The 22,997-nt window shown below is 42.8% G+C and overlaps 1 protein-coding gene across 1 annotated transcript in view; it reads right to left on the bottom strand.

Annotated features, from left to right (window-relative positions):
* Positions 1 to 22,997, bottom strand: part of MYO1D (myosin ID) — a 271,271-nt gene that overhangs the window by 155,046 nt on the left and 93,228 nt on the right. Inside the window, exons 5-12 of the mRNA XM_059669519.1 lie at positions 22,852 to 22,905; positions 21,508 to 21,603; positions 18,601 to 18,717; positions 16,325 to 16,528; positions 12,723 to 12,868; positions 11,787 to 11,901; positions 7,268 to 7,438; positions 3,581 to 3,651 (exon numbers count right to left, since the gene is read on the bottom strand). Of these exons, the coding sequence (XP_059525502.1) occupies positions 3,581 to 3,651; positions 7,268 to 7,438; positions 11,787 to 11,901; positions 12,723 to 12,868; positions 16,325 to 16,528; positions 18,601 to 18,717; positions 21,508 to 21,603; positions 22,852 to 22,905 (974 nt within the window). The remainder of the gene's footprint in view (positions 1 to 3,580; positions 3,652 to 7,267; positions 7,439 to 11,786; positions 11,902 to 12,722; positions 12,869 to 16,324; positions 16,529 to 18,600; positions 18,718 to 21,507; positions 21,604 to 22,851; positions 22,906 to 22,997) is intronic.

Here is a 22,997-nt window from a genome sequence, read left to right as displayed (position 1 = left end):
ACTAAGGGCCTCATCCGTAGCGAGGTCAAGAGGCTTGCCTAAGGTTCGCTCAGTGTGTTCGGGGTGGGATAAAAGAATCCAAGGAGAGCCGCAAAGGATGGTAAGAGCTGGATAAGCAGAGGAGAAAGCAGAAGGCAGATCACACAGGGAAATAGATTAAACATAGGGAAGGAAGCAGGCACATGCATGATATTCTTGAAAGAAAACGAGGAGGCCAGTGTTCATGGTCTGGAGCAGTAGTTCTCAACCTTCTGGCCCTTTAAATACAGTTCCTCATGTTGTGACCCAACCATAAAATTATTTTCGTTGCTACTTCATAACTGTAATGTTGCTACTGTTATGAATCGTAATGTAAATATCTGATATGCAGGATGGTCTTAGGCGACCCCTGTGAAAGGGTCGTTCGACCGCCAAAGGGGTCACGACCCACAGGTTGAGAACCGCTGGTCTGGAGGAAGGGAGATGAGTAAAGTCTTGAAAGCCCAGTAGTTGGTGAGAAAGGTGGGAATGGGACCTGTTCTGCTGCAGTGACGAACATGGCCTCTAGGTGGCGCACACTCAGGGCTGGGGGTATAAAAGTCATGGAGGATTCTGGGTGATGGTAACTCTAGATGCAGCTGCTTCTTACAACTCTGTTTTCTCACCTGTCTACATGTCCCCGCGACAATCACAGCAATGCACACAGTTCTCAGATCTCTAACCCCGAACCCTCGCCAATATTTCAGCCTTGCATACTTAATTCTGCATGAAAGTCCCATCACACTATGCTGCCCATGGGGGTGGGGGGCACTTGCCTCCCCCACTCTAGGTCTTCTTCCTAATACCTTCAAGCCATTTTCGACTGAACCCTTGAAGTCACCTGACTCAATCTATCGTGTAATGCATAAAACTCAAACTTCCAAGCCCTTATTTTGGGCCTTGAAGACTCATTATGATTTGATCTGAATCTATTTTTCCAGGCATTTCTACTTGTCTTTGCTACAAAAAGGACACACTCTTGTCAAATGGACCCAGTAGCTATTTCCTGAATGTTTAGCACTCTTCCCACTTGTTCCTATAAAAATAATCCCCAGCATCCAAGGGCTGCATCGAGGACCTGAGGCAGCATCGGCTTCCCTGGGTGTATTACACACAGCTCGAAGGATGATATCATTTCCTTATTCTGAATCCTGACGACAAGTCCATATGGCAACTATTTCAGACCATCTTTTATTGTATCAATGTAAGCATGTAAATGTGTGTGTATATATATGTGTGTAAGTATTTCTATAGATAATATAAAAATGTATGTGTATAAATACATACACACACCGCCATATGTGCATCTTACGTGGAAAGCTCTTTGTGGGCAGGGGCCACACTTTATAAAGCACCATGCACACAGAAGATGTCCAGTAAAAAAATAAAAAAAGGACTGGAGGGCTCAGCATAGAGGCAGGTGAGATTTAACACAGACACACCCAATAGGAGGAGGCAATGCGACCGTGGAGGATACACTTCAACCAAATGGGCCTAGTTGCTGGAAAGACATCTGGCCACCAAGCCTCACCCACCCGCTTTTTACTAGCTCCCAATCCTATCACTGCTCCATCCCCAGCTCCTTCCCTCTTCTGCACTCAGGGAGGTCGGCCAGAGTTCTGGAGGTCAGGAAACCTACTTATTGTCTCAGCTCTCCATGAACATGCTGTGTAACCCTGGGTATGACTGTTACACTCTCTGCATAGGTTTCCTCATCTGTGAAACGAAAGGGCTGGCCTGGTGGTCTCTAAGGCCTCTCTGTCCAGCCCTGCTTCTATGCCCCTGCGAGCGAGATGAAAGCACCCAGTAAGCGAGGCCTGGGCTTTCAGTGGGAGACAGCTGTGCGGTGCTGATCTTCCCTCCTCAGTATGCTGGAACCCGGGAACAGGACCAGAAAAAGAGGAAAATGGTGCCATACCAGCCCTAATGGCTAGTGTGACAGATGGGGTGATAATTTCGAGCCATATTATTTTATATGATTCCAGAGTTTTAATTTAAATCAGGAACAGCTATTAAAATTTCTTCAGATGGCTTTTCAGCATGTAGAGATCATCATTGGCCTTTTTATAGTTGCTTCATCTCTTCCTATAATGGGTTTTATGAATATAAACAGAATTCCTAATGTAAACCATAAGGAGAAAGAACAAGACAGGCCTTTAAACAGTAAGGAGCAGTGTTCAGTGGACAAAGCTTACTAAGTACAGTGGGCTGAAAAATGCCCCTGAACAGCATCCATGCCTAACTCCTTAGACACTATGAATGTTGACCTTATATGGTAAAAGGTGTGGTTATGTGAGGGAGGATGAGAGGAGAAGCTTATATGGTATTACCCAGGAGGGGCCTTAATGCCTTCACAAGTGTAGTTTTAGCTTAGAAGCAGATGAGATTTAACACAGACACACCCAAGAGGAGGCAGCAATATGACCACAGAGGCAGAGCCTGGAGTGATGGGGCCACAAGCCAAGGAATGCTTGCGGCTGCCAGAAGCTGAAAAAATGCTCTTCTCTAGAGTCTTCAGAGTGTGGCCTTGCCGACACCTCGAATTCAAACTCCTGGCCTGCCGAACTGTGAAAGAATAAATTTCTCCTGTTTTAAGCCATCAATTGAAGATAATTTGTTACAGCAGCCCTAGGAGACTAAAATGCTAAGGTAGTTATATTTTTTTAGCTATATTTTCTTGTCAATTTCTACTTTTACTGTAATCAGAAAATGTGGCTATTGCAAATTTTACTTTTCAAAAAATATTTGATAAATAAAATGGCAAAACTGGTTATGATGAGTGACTCTCACTTCAGGGCCTGTGTGTCTGCTGCCTCTTCTGCTTGGAACTCCCTCGCTGCTCCCTCCTCTCTTCCTAGTTCTTTGCCCTGACTAAACTCTTTTACTTTTAGGATTCAGCTTGGGTATCACTTCCTCCAGCAAGACTTCTCTATACTCCCCTCTGGGTGAAGCATTCCTGCTCAGTGTTCCTATAATGCCTGTGCATTTCCTGTATTTTATCTCTAAGGCAGTGGTTCTCAACCTTCTGGCCCTTTAAATACAGTTCCTCATGTTGTGACCCAAACATAAAATTATTTTTGTTGCTACTTCATAACTGTAATGTTGCTACTGTTATGAATCGTAATGTAAATATCTGATATGCAGGATGGTCTTAGGCGACCCCTGTGAAAGGGTCGTTCGAACGCCAAAGGGGTCGCGACCCACAGGTTGAGAACCGCTGCTCTACACTATTACCTTCTTCAGTGAAAGGCCCATCTCATCTATTGCTCTATCCTAGCCCTTAACTTGGTTTATTTATCCATCTGTTGATTTTGACTGACGAACAACTATGCCAGGAGCTGTGCATGGCCACATAGTGTGCGCTCAATAAATGTTTGAAAGGCAAGGAATGCATGAAGCGATGCCAATTTTTGTTTTTAAGTGGAAAGATTAAAAGAGGCCTATAAAATGACTGAAAATAATGCAAATGAACAGGAAAACAACCTATATTTCCCCCTGGTTATAATTTCTGAAGTGAGGTTGCATGCAAACATCACGTTAGGTGCCAAAGTAAGATACTCACACTACATCCCCTGCGTAATGTCGAATTCGAAAGTCCCGATCAAACTCCAGGATTTTGTCTGAGGCACAGAGCTAAGAAATCAAGAAGGAGATTATTTTTAAAACAGCCATTTACACTTTCCTAAAAATATATTCCAATTTCATTGAAGAAGATAATTTTGTTACAAAATCGTGATATCATTATGAATGAAATCACACGGTGTGGGGCTTGATTTAAATATTCTGCTTGTGTGGTAACGACTGGGAGCTTTCACTAGAAACCCACATAGCACCCCCTGCTATGGAATATGGGCAAATGACCAAGTTCTGGACAATGGAAGGAGTGGAAGTGAGGCGAGGCTGTTCCAGGTCAAAGCTGGTAAGAAATGGGCAATCGTCCTCTGTACTTTCTTTTCTCCTCCCACTAGTTGGATGCAAAGAAGGACACAGGGGATGGAAGAGGCAGAAGATGAAAGAAGTGTGGGTCCTTGGAAGAGAAATAGACTTCTATTGTCTACGATACTTAAATCTTGGCTGCTATCATATATCCTATATAATTAAGAGCTAATATGCTAATTAGACTGAACAGCAGAATGACCGTCTGGACAACCTTCCGGATGAAGCCGGGGCTGTGAGGGCCAAGCCTCTTGCACAAATTTCCTGCATCGGGCCTCTAGTATCCTATATAATAAAAGGCTAATATGCAAATTGACTGAACGGCAGAATGACTGGTTGCTATGATGTGCACTGACCACCAGGGGGCAGATGCTCAACGCAGGAGCTGACCCCTGGTGGTCAGTGCACTCCCACAGGGGGAGCACCGATCAGCCAGAAGCCAGGCTCACGGCTGGCGAGCGCAGCAGCAGTGGTGGGAGCCTCTCCTGCCTCCATGGCAGCGCTAAGGACCCCTCGGGGGATGTCTGACTGCTGGATGTCATGCACTGGGCCTCTAGTATATATATAGATTTAAGAATAGTTTATTGATTTTTAGAGAGAGAGTAAGGGAGGGAGAAACATCGACGTGAGAGTACATCAATCAGCTGCCTCCTGCATGCACCCTACTGGGGATTAAGCATACAACCTGGGCATGTGCCCTTGACTGGGAATCGAACCAGCAACTTCCTGGTGCATGGTAAGATGCCCAACCGAGACAGGGCTCTTGGCAGGCCAGCCTACCCTGACTGATATGGTTTCATTCTCCATGTTCCACCTAAGGAGGGCATTTAAGTGCTTGCTGTCTGCCAGGCATGTACATCTTTCAATCCTCACAACTGATATTTTATGTAAGTATCATGAGCTTTCCTTTTCACACAAGGAAACTAAGGCTCAAAGAAGTCAGGCAATTGGCAGAAGGTCACACAACCATTAACTGATAGCTCTGGGAAGGATCCCTGGGACCGAATGTAATGTCTGTGCTTCCCATGCACACAGTAGCCTGGCTTATCTGCCTTCTGCTAAGCTGGGGCCCCAGTTCAGGCCTGTCATTGCTTAGAGATCAACCTTGATTCCTCTCTCTCTTATTAACCTCTTGCTTTTTTTTAAAATCCTCATCCAAGGATATGTTTTTTATTTTATTTATTTTTTTTGAGAGAGAGAGAGAGAGAGAGAGAGAGAGAGAGAGAGAGAGAGAGAGACATCATTAGCTCTCTCTCGTATGTACCCCGACCAGGGATGGAACCTGCAACCTAGGCATGTGCTCCAACTGGGGATTGAACCCACAAAATTTTTAGAGTATGGGACAACACTCCAACCAACTTTTATAAAACCCTTTTATTTATAAAATCCCCAAAGAAAAAGGACCCAAAATATGTCTGTACTAATTAAATATTCTTACATTTGGATTCACAGTGATGAAAATATTCTGACAGCTTGGTTATTTCACTTCTTTCCTTCATTAGGCAAAAATCCCAGAAAACAACACATTTAAAAATTCCCCATCTTAGTGCTTGTCTGGGGGATGATGCTGGAGGAAGGAGCCACCTGGTCCAAGAGATGGCCAAACCCAGGCTCCCACATTTAAAAAAGAAGGAGAAAGAGAAATAGAAAGAGGGAGAGGGAGGGAGGGAGAGAAAGGTGGGAGGGGGGAGGAAGGAGAGAGAGAGAAGAGGGAATCCCATCTCTACAGATTAATAACTGTTCAACATTTCCGATCAAATCAGTAGCAACTGCTTAAATGCACTATGTACAGTTGCTACCTTAAGAATAAGATTATATTTCAAAATACTTGGTTGACACATTTAATTCATGTGTATAAATGGCCAGGGTAACACATATAAAAAATGAGGTGATTTCTCACGGGAGAGTCACAGTTATTTTTTAAAATGAAGTAGAGCCTTGCATGTGTTAATTGAAAATTCAATATTCTGTAAGATTTACTTGGTATGACCATGACCAATTCATTTCAAATTTGACAAACACTGATGGTCTATCATCTGGTAGGCACAATTCTTGGCGAGTCTCCAAAACCTGAACAGTGATTACAAAGGACATTTTTAACCCAGTCCTCCAAAACAGGACGCTGGCCCGCGTAATCATGCCATCTCTAACAACATCATGCTAAAGGATTTAGGTTGCTTCTAACTTTGCTCACTGCTCTGTCCCCAGCACCCAGGATAGTATCTGAAAAATGAGAGGCACTTAGTATTTGCATTATAAATGGGGAACCACTAAAAGGATAGTAGTATGTGAAAACCGACTTGTAGTAGGGCTGCAAGTCATTCCTCAGTAGCAGACCAAGGAGAATATTTTAGAAATAAACTGTCCTAAAATAAGTATCAGCTAGAAATCTGTATCTGGATGGTTTGTGCTTTGTCTCGTTAACTGTGGAATCTTGCTATTCTGATGACATAATTTCAAAGGGGATGAAGTTAGAGAACATATTTCTTCGTGTTGAACAATGGAGTGCATCCTAGATTTACACGGGATGACGGAGGAGCAGAAATGTGTGCCCCATTTCTGTGGAAGTGAGGAAGAATGGGGACTGGTCTTCCTCTAGCTTATGGCTGCTAGACAAGCCTGCATTTGTAGGAAACACTTGGGGATGATGGTGTACCCCCTCCTAGGACAAATATTAATGGTATACTGCCATGCAAGGCAGAGCACAAAGGTCTAACAACCACAACTGCCACCAATTATTCGGAAATGGGATCTATAGCTAACACTTTTTTTTTAGAATGTGAAAAATGGGGGGAGGGGGTGGTTAAAAAATATACCCATGCATATAAGGAACGACTTTCCTTGCAACAACTAGAATTACAGCTAGAATTTCTCTGTTTTTAAGAAAGTCACATAGTCTGGCAAAGCACACATACCACATCTGACAGCTGAGGGCTGTAGTAAAAAGTCGAGGACAAAAGCTATTTTCAGTGCCAGAATGATGATCAGGGCTGCGGGAGCAAAATCCAGCACATGCACAAGGACTCTGTACCTATTGGTTAGCAATGACATCATCCCTTTTCCTATTTCTAGTCAATTGAGCAGTCTGGAGCGCCCTCTCCTGGATGATATGAGTTTTATCAACCTTGTCCTCCTATAAATCAGAGAAGGCAGAATTTATCCCCAGCAATAAATCCTTAACTGGATGCTTATGGCCTGCGTTGACTGGACACACGGTTGTGATAACCCAAAATAGGAAGTCATTTAAGTCTGCCACACAATGTGGAAAACCTCACGCACGAACGCGAGAGGACGTTCTCAGGACACACGTTACCTTGCGGCTGGAGAAGTGCCCATGTTTGCCCAGCTTGCTGTTCAGTGCTTCGAGGAACATTGCGTCGGTGACCTTGCCGACGTTCATGCAGGCGTCGTCCAGGATGGCGATGATCCCCTTGTGCTGCTGCTCCACCAGGTCCACGATGATCTGATTGTTGAAGTAGTCGATCTGCGGGCACAGCACAGAGGCAATGCCCAAGGGAGCAGGGGCCGGACCCGGAAACCCCAGTGCCCCGTGTGCATCAGTTACGTCAAGCTCCCTCCATGGTAAACATGTGAATGACACCTGTGAGGTCTGACACTCAAATTCCCTCAGGGGCTTCTTTGCAACAGGAGACATTCTCTTCGATGAGAATAGGTCCAGGCAAAAATTATAAAGTGGGTAACATTTCTCCCATCACTACCTGCTGTTTTAATCTTGTCCCCGCCTCCTGCACCTGACCCTGCTCCTTCAGACTCTCAATCCCCTAATCTGCTTGCCATTAACCACAAGACCCAGACTGCACTAAGCGCCAGCCAATAACCTTAAAGTAGCATTTGACATGTAATTTGACGAAGTGAAGGTATTACGCAGAACTTGCATTCTATGGACCTGGGTTAAAACCCAAAGGAGCATTCCCCTCCAGTTTCCCAAAGTTAACAAGCCTATATGGGTATAACAGAGCTTTGGGGTTTTTCAGGATATACCATAAGGAATGTAATGCTGAGATTAAGTATCTATAAGAGGTAAGAATGAGCTTTTCATTTACTTCCATGAGCTGAATAAAGTTATAAGTAACTCCTGGCTTTTTGGCAACTTCAATACACACAGAGTTTACATCAGCGGTCGCCAACCTTTCAGACCTCATGGACCACCAGTGGTCCGTGGACCACCGGTTGGTGACTGCTGGCTTATACAACAATTCTCTCCTACACCTGTTCATTCTGCTGTCCTGCAGCTCACACATCACCTGCAGCTCACAGAGAGCACAGGGGCCTGGCCGGGTGAGCTGTGCCTCATGAGAGGATGGGCGGCTGATTTTCTTACATTTTAATCTGTGTGTGAATGTGCTCCATCTCATTGATGAGGTGCCTGAACTGAGAGCTGTCTCTATTAACTTCTGTGAGATCCATAACTCAAAATAGATTATTAAAGTGCCTCATTATTCCTGTTCCGTGCTATTTAAAATCAAGGACTCATGCCGGTTATTTGTCTGTGGTTTTCAGCTCCATTTCTAGTCTTTTAAATTCTTTTCTATTTTACAGACACAAAGTCTCAAAATGGGTGGCTTTTACTTTCTTTTTTGTACTCTTCTGGTTTGTCTAAATCAGTGGTTCTCCATAGAGGGTGACTTAGGGCCCTGGGGATATTTGGCAACCTAATGTCTGCTGACATTTAAAACAATCTTTCCCCCAATTTTTATTGATTTCAGAGTGGAAGGGAGAGGGAGAGAGAGATAGAAACATCCATGATGAGAGAGAACCATTGATCGGCTGCCTCCTGCACGCCCCACACTGGGGATCAAGCCCACAACGTGAGCATGTGCCCTGACTGGGAATCAAACCATGACCTCCTGGTTCATAGGTTGATGCTCAACCACTGAGCCACACCAGCTGGGCTGTCTGCTGACATTTGTAATGGTCACATCTAGAGAGTGTTATGGGCTTCCAGTGGGAAGAGGCCAGGGATACTGCTAAATAAACATCCTACAGTGCACAGGATAGGCTCACATCAAAGATAGGTCTGGTCCAAATGTCGCTAGTACAGCGACGGAGAAGTCCTGGCCTAAATATTTACCTTTCTTGTAGCATTTATTACATTTCTAATTAGGGAGAAAAGTTATTCCCATCTTTTGGGAAAATATCCTTAAAATACTCAACAAGCAAGAACTCTATATTAATGAATAGCTGAAATTTTACACTTTGGGATGGGGGAGTTAGAGACTAAGTCTTTTGTCCCAGGGACAAGGAAGTAGGTTCCCTACAATTCTAAAGATATAAACCAAAAGTGACTCATCTTTGTTAAAGAGTCTAGTAACTGTTAGTTCGTAAGTTTCATGCTGCTTAAAGTAGTGGCTTCCAAACCAGTTTCTTCCAGCAACTGGCATCTCCAGGAGGTTTCTTAGGGGACCCAGGGGCACGCAGAGATGTGGGGGGGGGGCAGGGTCTGGGCCCCCCAGTCCCAGTCCAAGTTAAGCAGCTTTGTGCCAAGAGTCAAGTTCTCAACAGTGAAACGTGACCTGCCAACTGTGGCACCAAAGGCTTTTAAAATGGAATCACTTAGACAACCAGACATGTGTGCCTCCCAGGGAGAGTTCACACACCATCGGTAGAAAAACACTGGCCCCTGAACCTGGTCGAGATTCTAGATCTAACAACCAAGGACATACAAAAAACAGAGAAACATAGTTGATGACAGCTCAGGAATCTGATCAGCAAAAACCAGACTCGGGAAACACAACGAAACAAAGGACCCGTAATCTTCAACAAAAGATGATGACAAGGGGCGGGGGGGGAGACTGGGTGAAGAAAATCTATAGATATGTGAAAGATCTATTAGCCAACCACAGTATAGGAGCTTTATTTGGATCCAAATTCAAACAGACTGTAAAAACAAAACAAAAGAACTCTAAGACAATTGAGAAAAGTGTGAAATCTGAACACTGGCTGAACATGTGACACGAAGGAATTACTGTTAATATTTTAGGTGTGATAATGGTATTGTGCTTATGGTTTTTAGAGAAATACACTGAAATATTTTCAGATGAAATAAATCACATTATTGTCACATCACAGTCTGAGAATTGCTTCAAAATGGTCTGGGAGTGGGTGGGTACAGTCCATTGATGACTGTTAAAGCGGAGTGATGCATACATTAAGTTTATTATATTATGATCTCTGCTGTTAGATCATATATTTGAAATTTCTGTAAAAAAAAAAAAAAGAATGAATCACTATGTTCAGAAGTTGGGGGTTCTTAAGGGAAATACTTGCCCGGAATAGTGATTCTCATCTAGGGGGAGCTGGCATAGGGTCAGGCTTCTGCTCTCCCGAGGTCACGTATTTCTTGGTTTATTTTGCTAAAAATTTTTGCGTGTTCAATGCTTTTGCTCCTTTTTCAGATGTTTGAAATCGCTTCCTGCAATTGTTGACTTTTCTCTTTATCAACCATGTCGGTGGAATTTGATACTCTGATGATTAAAGGATATTTTTGACCAGTATCTCTGAATCACATCTGGGTAGCAAGTTTTATGATTCCATTTGCTATAAAAACCTAAGCCTCAGTTTTAATTGGGTGTTGTACAACACATTCATTCTGAGAACGCTGCATATAAACTTCATTGAGTTACATCTGAATTGTGTTGTAAGAGTTCACTCCTTAAATCAAAATGGTAGGTAATCCTATTATAAAGTCATAGCACACTTTGGTTTATTTGAAATAGGCAAAATTTATACTGGTATACTTGGAGAAAATTTTACAGCATTCTAATGTTTAACAAATGCAAGGCAAAGAGGCAATCTGAGGCAGGGATGCTAACATTGCTTCCTTTTTCCAAATGAGAGGAGAGGGACCGTGGGAAGGTAAAAAGGAATATAAAAGTGATTAAAATATGGCCTTTCGAATAGTTTTTTCACTGCTATCATGTTGAATACCACAAAATAAATACTGACTTTATTTTTATTGTCTCTACTCTTTGACAAGAGGATAAACACAGTTTTATAAACACAGAAACTCAGGGATGCTCAGATGCTTTTGCATGGCTCAAGTCTGTTCTTAAAATTATTTAAAACAAAAATTCAAAAGAAAAATTACTAGGTCTCATTTCCATCCTGATTGTCATGCTTTATAGCGGTGATCTCTGGATTTGCACCTGAGACCAGGCCTGCGTTCTGGTGACGTTATTACCAGGCTAGTGTGACTCTTGACAAATATTACAGTTCACAAAGAGCCACGAAAAGAGAGGTGAGAGTGGAACTGTGACATGCAGGAAAGAAACGGAAATGAACTGAATGTAAGTGTTTCACGCAGGGATTTCAGAGAACAGGAATAACATCCACCGAGGACAATACCATGTCATGTAGCTAACAAAGCCGAGAAGGAGGAAAAAAAAAAAAGGAGTAACAGGAGAAAAAGAAAGAAAAAGAGGAAGGAGAAGAAACTAAATCTGGAAGCAAAGTTCAACCAGTTTAAGGCAAAAGTTGCTGCTCTGAATAACTTATAAATGATGCTGAACTCTTAACAGACATATGTGAACCAGAAAACCCATGTGGTACCCGCCATAAAGTGGAGATGTTAAGGTTACTGATTAAAACTCAGCATTTTCTGGGCACCAACAAGGGAGTCTTTTAAATTAGGAAAAACCCATCTACCTACCCTGAAAACGAAATGTATTTACACATCCCCCAAAGAAAAGCTGAAATGTTGTTGTTTCATGTACCCAGACAGATTTTTAAAAATGCCTTTTAAAAAATGGTAGGATTTGGCATTATCATCATGTGTGACGGGCCTGAGACATTGTCCCCAGAGGTGTACTCACGTGTTTCCAGGGGATCCCTTCTCGCTGGTACTCCTCTTGTTCTTGCTTCAGAACCAGCTGAATAAATAGCTGCTGCAGTTTCTCGTTGCAGTAATTGATGCAGAACTGCTCAAAGCTGCAAGAAAGGAATACATTATGTTTAAACAAATAAAAAGTAAACAGCAGGCCCTCGCTGGTTTGGCTCAGTGGATAGAGCATAGGCCTGCAGACTGAAGGGTCCTGGGTTCGATTCTGGTCACGGGCACTGGTGGGGTTGCAGGCTCAATCCCCGGAGGGTTGGGGTGTGTGTGTGCAGGAGGCAGCCAATCAATGATTCTCTCTCATCATTGATGTTTCTATCTCTCCCTTCCTCTCTGAAATCAATAAAAATATTTGAGAAAAGAAAAAAAAAGTAAACAGCAAGGTTTTTTAGTTAATCCTCACCTGAAGATATTTTTTAAATATATATTTTTATTGATTTCAGAGAGAGGAAGGGAGAGGAAGAGAAAGAAACATCAATGATGAGAATCATTGACCGGCTGCCTCCTGCACACCCCCTACTGGGAAATGAGCCTGCAACCTGGGCATGTGCCCTGAAGGTAAATCGAACCATGACCTCATGGTTCATTAAGTCAATGCTCAACCACTGAGCACACCAGATGGGTCTGAAGATACTTTTCCATTGATTTTTTAGATGGGGAGGGGGTGAGAGGGAGTGAGAGAGAAGGGGAGGGAGAAAGAGAGAGAGAGAGAAACATCAATGTGAGGAATACATTGATTGGCTGGCTCGCACACCAACCCTGATTGGGGCTAGGGGTCGAACCTGCAATCCAGGTATGTGCCTTTGACTGGGAATCGAACCTGAACCCCTTTGGTGCACAGGCTGACCCTCCAACCACTTACCCACACTGGACAGGTCAAAAGTAAACAAGAGTTCTAAGTATTTAACCCGTTTACCTGTTGTTGTCGAAGATTTCAAAGCCATAGATATCCAATACGCCAATAACAGTGTTTTTCCCATGCACTGTGGTGTCATAGTTCTTGACCTCAATAATATCATTGATGCGAGTCACAATCCAACAAAAAAGGCGCTCATATATTGCCTGTGAGGAAAACAACATCATAAATTCTTGCTGGTTTGGGATTGAGTCTCTGTTTCGGTTGTGATATATTTTAACACGTTGTTTGCGGGTAGTTTTTATCGCGCGCTAACAGGTGGCGCGGGCCATTTTTGCTAATTTTTTGCACAATGGCAACGTTCAGTAAAATTACGATAACTTTAGTTTACGTATTTATACGTTACCCATATTCTACCGCTAGTCTATAAAAAACGTATTAATACGTGTCCCGCGCTCTACTACACTGGTAGAATGTATAAATACGTAAAACGTGTAAACACGTTTCCCACATACAATGTGTTAAATTCCTCTCCTTCTCCTTCTTAACATTTAGCATAGCTGTTATTACCCGAAGCAGAACAATACGAAATGCAGATTGTCTGATAAAAAAAGCAATGTAATGGATGCAAAACTAAATGGTTTGAGTTTTTAAGATTATTATCAGTATTATGCTTATTGTATTCCAACAACATTCCCCAGGTACATTTCCATACTCAGCTATTTCAATAATTTGCCTACTCCCCAAGGTAAGTCACTTCCTTGCTTTGTTTTGAATCTAAAAAGTGAGAAAGCAATGAGTTAATAACTACGTTCTGCGAAAGCTCTGTAAATTTGAAAAATGCAAATACTGATTTATAATGCTAAATAAAGACCTGGGCTACAGGCCACAGTTTGACATTCCCTGAGAATCAAACACATATCCAATACACAAGGATATCCATGCCAAGTCATACGTGGACAAAGGCACTGCACATGAACACAGAGCCATATCCTGGTACAAACATGCTCTGCAATGTCACATTCTTAGAAAGCCTTTCCTTACCAGCTCCCTCCAGCCACCTCCCTCTCTACTGGTCCACATCTATACACACTGCTCCACTCATCACCGCCCCTTCTCTCTGTAATCCACTCCGGTCTTCGCTTAGCTCCCACTACTCCACCAAGACGGCTCATCAAGGACCCCGAGCAGCCCTAGAGACACCCTCTCTTGTCCCATTGGTTCTCAACCTTCCTAATGCCGCGACCTTTTAATACAGTCCCTCATGTTGTGGTGACCCCCAATTTCATTGTTACAAATTGAACATAATTAAAGCATAGTGATGAATCACAAAAACAATATGTAATTATATATGTGTTTTCCGATGGTCTTAGGCGACCCCTGTGAAAGGGTCTTGACCCACAGGTTGAGAACCTCTGCATTAGAAGGTCATCTCATTCAGATACTCAGCACTCCTCACCTGAGTGCCCCATTCTTCTGGAAAACTCCTCCTCCCTGGGATCCAGGATACCACACTTCCCTAGTTTTGTTATTTCACTGGCTGCTCCTTCTTGGGGACCTTTGGTAGGTCCTCCTCCACCTGACCTCTGAAGGTGGGCATTCCTCCTGGCCCTCTTCTCTTCACTCTCTAACACCTCTCCAAGTGGTATCACCCAAAATTAAACAGCAGATATACACTACTCCCAAATGTCTTATCCCAACGCAGACCTCTCCTCCGAGCTCCAGATGCCTACGCGTGACCTGACACCATCATCTCCCCACCCCCCAAAACTGCTCCTACCCTACTTTTCACCATGAATAAATGGCAACAGAAACATAGGAATTTATTTTTACGGTGCTAAGCAAAAATAGACATGGTCTTCTCCAAGGAGCTGAAGGAGCCAGGTGAAGGGAAAATCACACACACGCGCGCACACACTGACTCACTCTAAAGGACAGGTGTGTGAGATCTGAGGAGAATTGAGCCTGTTCAGTGTTCAGAGAGGCCAGGCAAGGCTTCCCTGAGAAAGTGGGCTGAGATCAGGATGAGTGAGAGTTACCAGGTGAGAGGAGAGAGAAGAACCATCAGAGCAGAGGAAACAGCACGTGCAGGGCCCTGTGGCCGAAGGAGAAAGGGATGAAGACATCATGTAAGGCCTTAGAGAAGGCTCATGTGCGGGGTGGAAAACGGAGGCAGGAGCGGTAGGCTGGAGCCAGACCACGTTAAGGAATTCCCTTGATTTCTTCATTCTCCAGACAAACAGGTCCTGTGAATTTTATTTTCCAAACACAGTTGGTCTCAACTCACCCTCTTCTCCCCACTGCCACTGCTACCTCCCTAGCCCAGGCTGTCGCTGTCTCTCTCCTAGATTACTGAAACGTCCCCTTTTAATTGGCCTCTTTGCTACCATTCTTGCCCTCCCCCGTCCCCTCCTCCCCTAAGATTCCCCATACTGAGGTCAGAATGATCATTTTAAAAATTCAAATTTGATGGCACTGTCCCACCTTCAAATCCTCCACTCTCCATTGCACTGAGATGCATTCAAATTCTTCCCAAGACTAAAAACCACACCCGAGACTTACACAAATAAAAAGTGGAACAGAAAGCAATCTCATCAACCAGCAAAATAAAAAAGAAAATGTTAGACTTGAAAAAAATGAAATGTTTGCCACGCAGAAAATAGACCAAGGGTTAAAGTGACCAGCTTTTACAAACGGACGATAAAAAGGTAACAGCCCCAAAGACACATGCACAAAGGATAGAGCCAGGCAATACTCAGTGCAGATTTAAATGCCTTCTATGACAAGATGCTCAGGTACACTAGTCATGAAAATTAGAGAAAGAGTGAGCTATAACTAGGTACCCATAAGAATCAGTAAATTTAACATTTAAAATCAGCATGTCCTTTGGCCTGGCAAGCTCATTCCTGGCGTCCATCCAACTGAAATAAAAGCACTTGTGTGTAGAGAGAGAGATGTGTGGGGCCAATTGCAGCACTGTTTGCAGTGGCAAGGAAGGAAGCAAGGTGAATGACTTAGGAGGAGGACGGCTAATACATGATGGAACCATCACCGCACACTGGCACACAGACAAACAGAATGGAGCAGGCGCCATCCGTGGACTTGAAGGGGCCTTCCACGAAGCATTATTGAGAGAAGCAAAATGGGGAGTGTGAGAGGGGACCATCTGAGCGAGGGACCCCCAAAGCAAGTGCCCTGGGCTTGCCAGTCGGTCGGTCAGCGTTGCTTTTCTCAGATCATTTTCCAACAGAGATGCTCACAGTCAGGGGTGTTGATGTAGACTGTGATGGCCAAAAAGTATCATGACCAAAGTCTCTAAACGCCTGAAGCTACTTTCAAGGGACCTCTGCACACATCCTCACAGCAATTCACTAAAACTGCAACTGAGCCTGGCGGGCATAGCACAGTGATTGAGTGTAGACCTATGAACCAGGAGGTCACGGTTCAATTCTGGTCGGGACTCGTGCCCGGCTGTGGGCTCCATCCCCAGGAGGGTGTGTTCAGGAGGCAGGCAATCAATGAGTCTCTCTCATCACTGATGTTTCTCTTTCCCCCTCATCCTTCCTCTCTGAAATCAATAAAAATATTTTTTTTAAAAGTAAATAAGATAAAATGAAACTGAGACCCACACCAGGCCCAGAGAACATGAGCTGAAATCCCACCTTCGCAAAGGCGTCCCTGCCGTAGCACGCTTCCTGCTCCGTGTGCTGCTTGTCAATGATGTCACGCCCTGTGGCCACAGTCCGGTAAAGAAGGGCTTTCTCAACCATGTCCGTCTTGGTGGAGAGCAATTCTGCTAGGATGGATACGACCTTGCCGTTTTCAATGAGAGGCGTGTCACCATCCACTACGAATTTTAAATTTCCCTATACCAGGAGTGAAGAAATGAGACACACCATTGCCAATGAGATTCTGAAACAATATGTCAGGGATAGTTATATAATGCAAAGTGACTTTGTAGCACATATTTTCCTAAATATCCTATCTAATGAAAGAGTAATATGCAAATTAACCATTACTCCAACACAAAGATGTAGGGCACCCAGTCCTCTCAGCCCCGCTGGAGTCCTCCAGTCCTGGGGGGTGGGGGGTGGGGCGCCCGCACTGAGAGCAGGGGCTGCTTGGCCATCGTCGTGCCAGCGACCCGGGAGCGGCCAAGCAGGCCCTACAGACAGCAGAGAACCATGGGCAGCGGGCCTAAGCCATCAGTAGGACATCCCCTGAGGGCTCCCGAATTGGAGAGGGTGCAGGTCAGGCTGAGTGACCACCCCCCCACCCCCATGCACGAATTTCATGCACCGGGCCTCTAGTATGTCATATAAATACCTAGCGCTTCATCCATTATTTTTCCTCTCTTCTCCAGACACCTGTCTCTTTTAACTTTCAGTATATGTTTTTGATGGGTAGATGTTTTATATTTTGATGTAGTCAAATCTATGCATCTTTTCCTTATGAATCTTTCTTGGGTGTCATACTTAGACCATCTGTACTCCAAAGATTTTATAAGTATTCAATATTTTCTTCTAATAGTTGAACAGTTTTTTCGTACATTTAAGCTTTTGATCCACCTAGAATTTGTCTGTATGTGGGGTAAAGTAAGAGTCTAACCTTGTTTTTTCTGACAGTTTGTTAGTTGCTCCAATAGTACTTATTGAGTAGTTCAGCTTTTCGTCCTGATTTGAAATGTTACCTCTATTATATATTAAATCCTCTCCCAGTTGTTGAGTCTATTTATATTCCATTCATTCAAGAAACACTTACTAACCAAGTGTCCAGCACATCAGCTAATCAGTTGATTAAGCTGGTGAATTTTGCAACAAGTTTTAAGGTTTTATAGCTTTTATTATCATTTAAAATCTGGTAAAAATTAGTCATGTTTCCTCTCCCCCCTTCCCCCTACTCTACTCTTCCTCTTTAATACATTTTTATTTGCTCCTCTTACATGTTTACTGTTCCAGGTAAATTCTAGAATGATTATGGCAACTTCAAAACAAAATTTCTATTTGGATTCCGGAGGATACTGTTATAACTATATTTATAAAGTAGTTTTAGGAATGAGACAATTTATCACATTAAAGTCTCCCAGTCAGAAACACAAGGTATCATCTATATTGCTACATAGTATTTTTATATAGGTCCTGATTCATTTAGAGTTAAATCTTGTGATGGTAAAGTGCAAGGTAATTTTTATTCCATATATGAATTCATGCTGTCAACTCATTTATTGTAAGGTTGCATGTTCATTATGTTGTAAACATGTCCAAATATACAGGGGCGGGCAAAAGTTGGTTGACAGTTGTTTGCATGGAAAGACATGCAGGCTATGATTATTACAACAGCTGTATTAATTCAAAAGAACGTCACAATGCAACTGTGAACCTACTTTTGCCCACCCCTGCACAGATGGTTAATGAAAGAAATCTAACCCAGGGTTCCTCCCTTCCTCTGGGTTTGGTGTGGGGTCATGGAAAACAACTGGACCATAATGCAGCCAGCGTGGTCCATGGTGCTGGCAGCCGTGAACTCTGTGCCTCTGACCCAGTCATGCTGCCCCCATTGGGCTCATCCCCCAACCTGCAAAACGAGACCATCAAAACTCCAGTTCCAATAATCTATGGCTCCAATGTTTCCAATGCTGTTAGGAATTTATTCTGTCCAAAAGTTTTTAGTCACATCATTGCTGAATTCTTTCATTCTTGAGATGAACCACTTCAAAGTCAGACATACCAATAAGATAATTAAGTCAAGCCACAGTCTCAAATCCTACCGTGGCTTGAAAAATATTATTATATGGTGGAGAGAACTCTTGATGGAGAAATTTCTTCAAAACATTACTTCTGAAATCTATAGGGTGAAAAACACACACACCCAAACTCTTCTGAAAGAGCATCCTACCTCCACAGGGAGGTGACAGATTCTGAGAGACGTCCCTACTCACCAAGTGAAGAATAGTCGCCAAAATTTTATACACGGTCTGAATCTCCTCAGGCTTGAAGCCAATTACTTTCATGGCATCAGCTACCACTTTGAATTCGGCAGCATCATTGATAGAAGACTAGGAATGAAGATGGAAAAGTTAAGTCGCAGGCATTTCACATGAGCATTAAAACAACGATGAGACGAAATTTTTAAGTTTAGTCAAGGTCTTGATGCTTGTGTCGTACGTCATGGAGAATGCAGAGAAAATAAAAATGATTTCCAGGGTAGAAACGTCCTGCAGCACCAACAACGCCCACTTGTGTGTGAGAGCGCTGTCACTCCTGGACCCTCCAGGAGGGAGCAAGTCCTGAGCTGACTCAGCGAAGGGGATCGCTGCTCTGGGATGAAGGAAGGAAACAGCAGGGGATGTGCGCTCCAAAGGGAAACCCCGGCTGTGGAGCCTCCAAGACACACACATGCTTGGCATCGTCTCCTGGGCCTGCGGTCCCTCACTCGGTCTTGCCGAGGCTGGAAACAGCACTCCCTCTCCTATACGGCCCGGCTATTTCACAGGTGAGGAAAAGAAGACCCTCAATGCAAAGCAACCTGCCTCAATCTTTCAGTGAAGCTAGTAGTCAACAGTCTGGGCCTATAATTTCACCTTTTCACAGACACTCAGTGCATCTGACCTTCTAACTGGTTCAGGGGGTTTGCTATAGATGAAATGTCTGTGTCCCCGCAGAATTCCCAAGTTGAAATCCTAACCCCAAAGGCGATGATTTTAGGAGGCGGGGCCTTTGGGAAGCGATGAGGTCATGAGGGTGGAGCCCTCACAATGGGGTTAGTGCCCTTTTATCAAAGAGGCACAGAGATTTATTGTCCCTCCTGCCCTGTGAGGAGGCGCCATCTATAAACCAGGAAGCGGGCCTTCACCAGACACTGAATCTGCAGGCCCCTTGATCGTGGACTTGCCAGCCTGTGAGAAATAAACATCTGTTGTGTATTATAAGCCACCCAGCTGATGTTATTTTTGTTGTAGCAGCTGACTGGACTAAGCCTTGAGAAGCTGTAGCCATCAGGTTAGAAACCTAAGTATATTAATAGAAATTCACAAGGAAGCAATGGCAACTGCCTATCTTCAAAGTTCTCCCAAAGCAGCACCTGGCGGGCCAGACTGGCCCTTTCCCTGGCAAGTTTCTCACCTGCTGAGAAAGGGCACAGGATGGGGTCCTCCAGTGTCTGGGACACAAACACGCAAGGTCCTCCACCTACCTGTTCCTTGACCTTGGACAAGACACTTCACCTCACTGAGTCTCAATTTTCTCATGGGTAAAATGGACATAATAACTCATTTCTTACAGGACTGCTGTGAGAACTGAATGAGAATTCATAGAAAGCACCTGCTTAGTTTTTAACACATAAAAAACACTGGACAAGTATCAGAGGTTACACATAAACTGTGATCAATAATTATTTCTGGATGGTAGGCTTCAGCATATTTTTGTTTCCTTTAGGTTCATCTTTTTTAAGAAGACACTATGGCCATGTATATAAGTCTTTGCTTTTATTAGAGAGGAAGAAATAAAAAGGAGGAATGGAAAACTTTGATGAAAAGGGAACCTAAACTAAATTTAGCTTAGAGAGAAGGTTAAATGTTCATTTAATTCTTGCTTTTCGGGGGGCGGTAAGGGGGGACAGTTGGGGAAGGGGCTCTGTATGACCTGGCCAAAAACAATTTGGTCAATAAGACAATTTCATAAAAAGGAATGTTTTTTAAGTGTTGGATGTATAGTCCTTAATGCATCTTTAGTACCCCTGGCCTATCTCAGAAGCTGGAGTGTTGTCCTCTAATGTTTTGTTTTTAATTAATTTCTGGCCAAATACCCTGTTCTCTGATGAATGTAAAAGTAAAAAAATGAAATAAAAATCATGCAACTTAAATGTCAAACGATGGAAAATTAATTGCAAAACCCTAACTATAATTTATTTCTATGCACGGCAATAAAAATACAGGTAAACTAGTAATGCAGGTATCATTAGCTTAAGATGAATAATAAACATTTTGAAATAAAAAGAACACCTCCCACATCTTAGATCCCTGCCTTTTATATATTCTTTTATTTTCCCCCCCAATGCATTCTTAATTATAGAAGACATTTAAAATATGGAAAAGCAGAACACAAATATCTGTAATACCATCAATCCAGAATAAACTATTAAAATGTTGATCTATTTCTCTCTATATCATATTTTATGTATTTGTAAACAGTACCGTCCCCCAACAAATTAGGATAATACTGTGACTATTGTTTCATATCCTACCATCAACAAACTATTATTAGGGTTAGCTGAAAAATGACCAGCGGAAAACCAACTAAAATAAAAGCAAAAAGTACCTGCATTGCATGCAAGGACTCGTATGCAAGGGAAGGGGGGAAAAATGGTAAAATATCAAAGCTAAACGGAAATGCTGCAAGGGTCACAAAACTACTGCTAGGCTACATCAATAGCTTAAAAAATAGTGAATGGAGAACTTTGATAGTCATTTCAACCAAAATGTTCTTAAATTTTCTCTTGTCTTAACAACTTGCCTTTGGCCAAATCACATGGTATTTTCTTTTGAGGTGGATTTCCTAATCATACAGTAACATTTTTACAGTGTCAAAATAAAAGAAGAGGATTAAAAATGAAAAGAAACCACAAGATCACAGGAGAGAAACTTCCTGTCAGATGGTGATAAGATAAAGTAATGGGTTATTAGGCAAAGTTGTTGAGTCAATCATGCATTGCCTCTCTGCCCCTGAGAATTTTAATAAGGGAAGAGTCATTCATTTGCCTAAAGGCAGCAGGCTGGACCCGATAATTATTTAATGTTCCCTCCCTTTCTCTGACTCTCTCTGAGCAATCTTAATGAGGAAATGCTCACCTTTAACTGAGCTCCGACATGGATGTAGTTGTAGGATGAAAGGGATTTCTGGAGATGCAGAGAGCGGAGCATCTGTTCAGAACCTCCTTGGAGTAGCTGAAAAATAACGTAAAGTAAATGAGCAAAATACATACTAAAACAAAATTACCAGATGTCCTGACAATGGCAATCCAGCTTTTATTCATTTTCTGGGCTTCATTTACTGAGGTCCTCCTGTTTCCGGCTTTAAAGTTTTCTTTTGTTTCGTGTTTTGTTTACCGTGAAGGTAAACGGATTCAGTAGTTATCAGTCATGGTGAATGTTATACAATCGTGAAGAAAATAACTTAAAAAGTCTTAGTTCTTTCGTAATAAAACTGGCATAAAGGTTTTTGCTTTTCCTCTGATCATTTGTAAAACAGGAGCCCAGGCTCTATGCTGGTTACTTGCTTAGCAGCCTCAATACCCAGACAGGTTAGAGTTGTGTTTGAGAATTCAGAAAAGTCAATATTGCCGTGGAAGTAAGAGGTACCCGCAGGCAGTCATAGGCTGAATCACAATGTAAAAACCAGCTTTCCCTCATCCAGCTCTGGGTCTCAGGCAAGGAGGACAATTGGATAACTGAAAGTTTACATGTGGAAATCAATCTTAGTGATTTATAATTTTATTTCATAAAAATCCAAGATGGTATTGTTTAATTTGGTCACCCAGTTTATTTATAAGCACTGGTTTATATTACATTGGGCTCTAAAAAAGTATAATAAAGTATCAGACTTGTTTTCTCAGTAGAAAGACTTGCCAACAGGAGGGCTATTCTAAAAGATTCTGTCTTAGTCGCTAAGAGCATTCCCAAAAGAGGTATTCATAGTTTTTTTTCCCCAAAGCAATCACAGCTTTGATAGGGTAAAGACAACAATTCTCTTAAATCATAAATTCATTTTTTAAGTACTCATATCGCTTTATAGTCTCCAAGAGCAAAATAAACGGAGTTTGTGCTCCCACCTCCAAGTTCCCAAATTGAACAGCTTCAATTCAAAATAAAACAAAATTAATTTAACATATTCAGGATGTCCCACTTCAAAAGCTTTTACAAGTCATTTAACTGTTAGCTACAGTGCAAAGAAATGCAGGTGCTGCTCAACCAAGGCAGTCACCTGGCTGGTTACCCACCTGGCAGCTCTGTCTCATAGTCATGCTACTCCAATCTCTGAGGATGCACATGGGGTAGGATGTGCGCATGCATGTGCTGTGTCATGGGCCAATGGAGGCAAGGGAGGCACAGGACAGGAGAGAACCCCAACATAAACACATTCATTTCCTGCACAACTGAGCAAATGATCAATTATCTGCACCACAGATGACTAACCTGATAGAAAGAATGAAAGCTCCTTTCTCCTGGCTGTTGCACAATCACTCGAGACTAAGAAACAAACAAATTAAAATTGTTAATTTGAGAATGTACCCCTGAAACAAAACAGGAGCCACCCTCTCAGGGAGTCCTGTATCAACAGT

Source organism: Myotis daubentonii, chromosome 16 (genome assembly GCF_963259705.1).
Source record: "Myotis daubentonii chromosome 16, mMyoDau2.1, whole genome shotgun sequence".
Classification (NCBI taxonomy): Eukaryota; Metazoa; Chordata; class Mammalia; order Chiroptera; family Vespertilionidae; genus Myotis; species Myotis daubentonii.
Note: the sequence above shows the minus strand (reverse complement) of the source record. Positions and strands in the feature narration are given on the sequence as shown.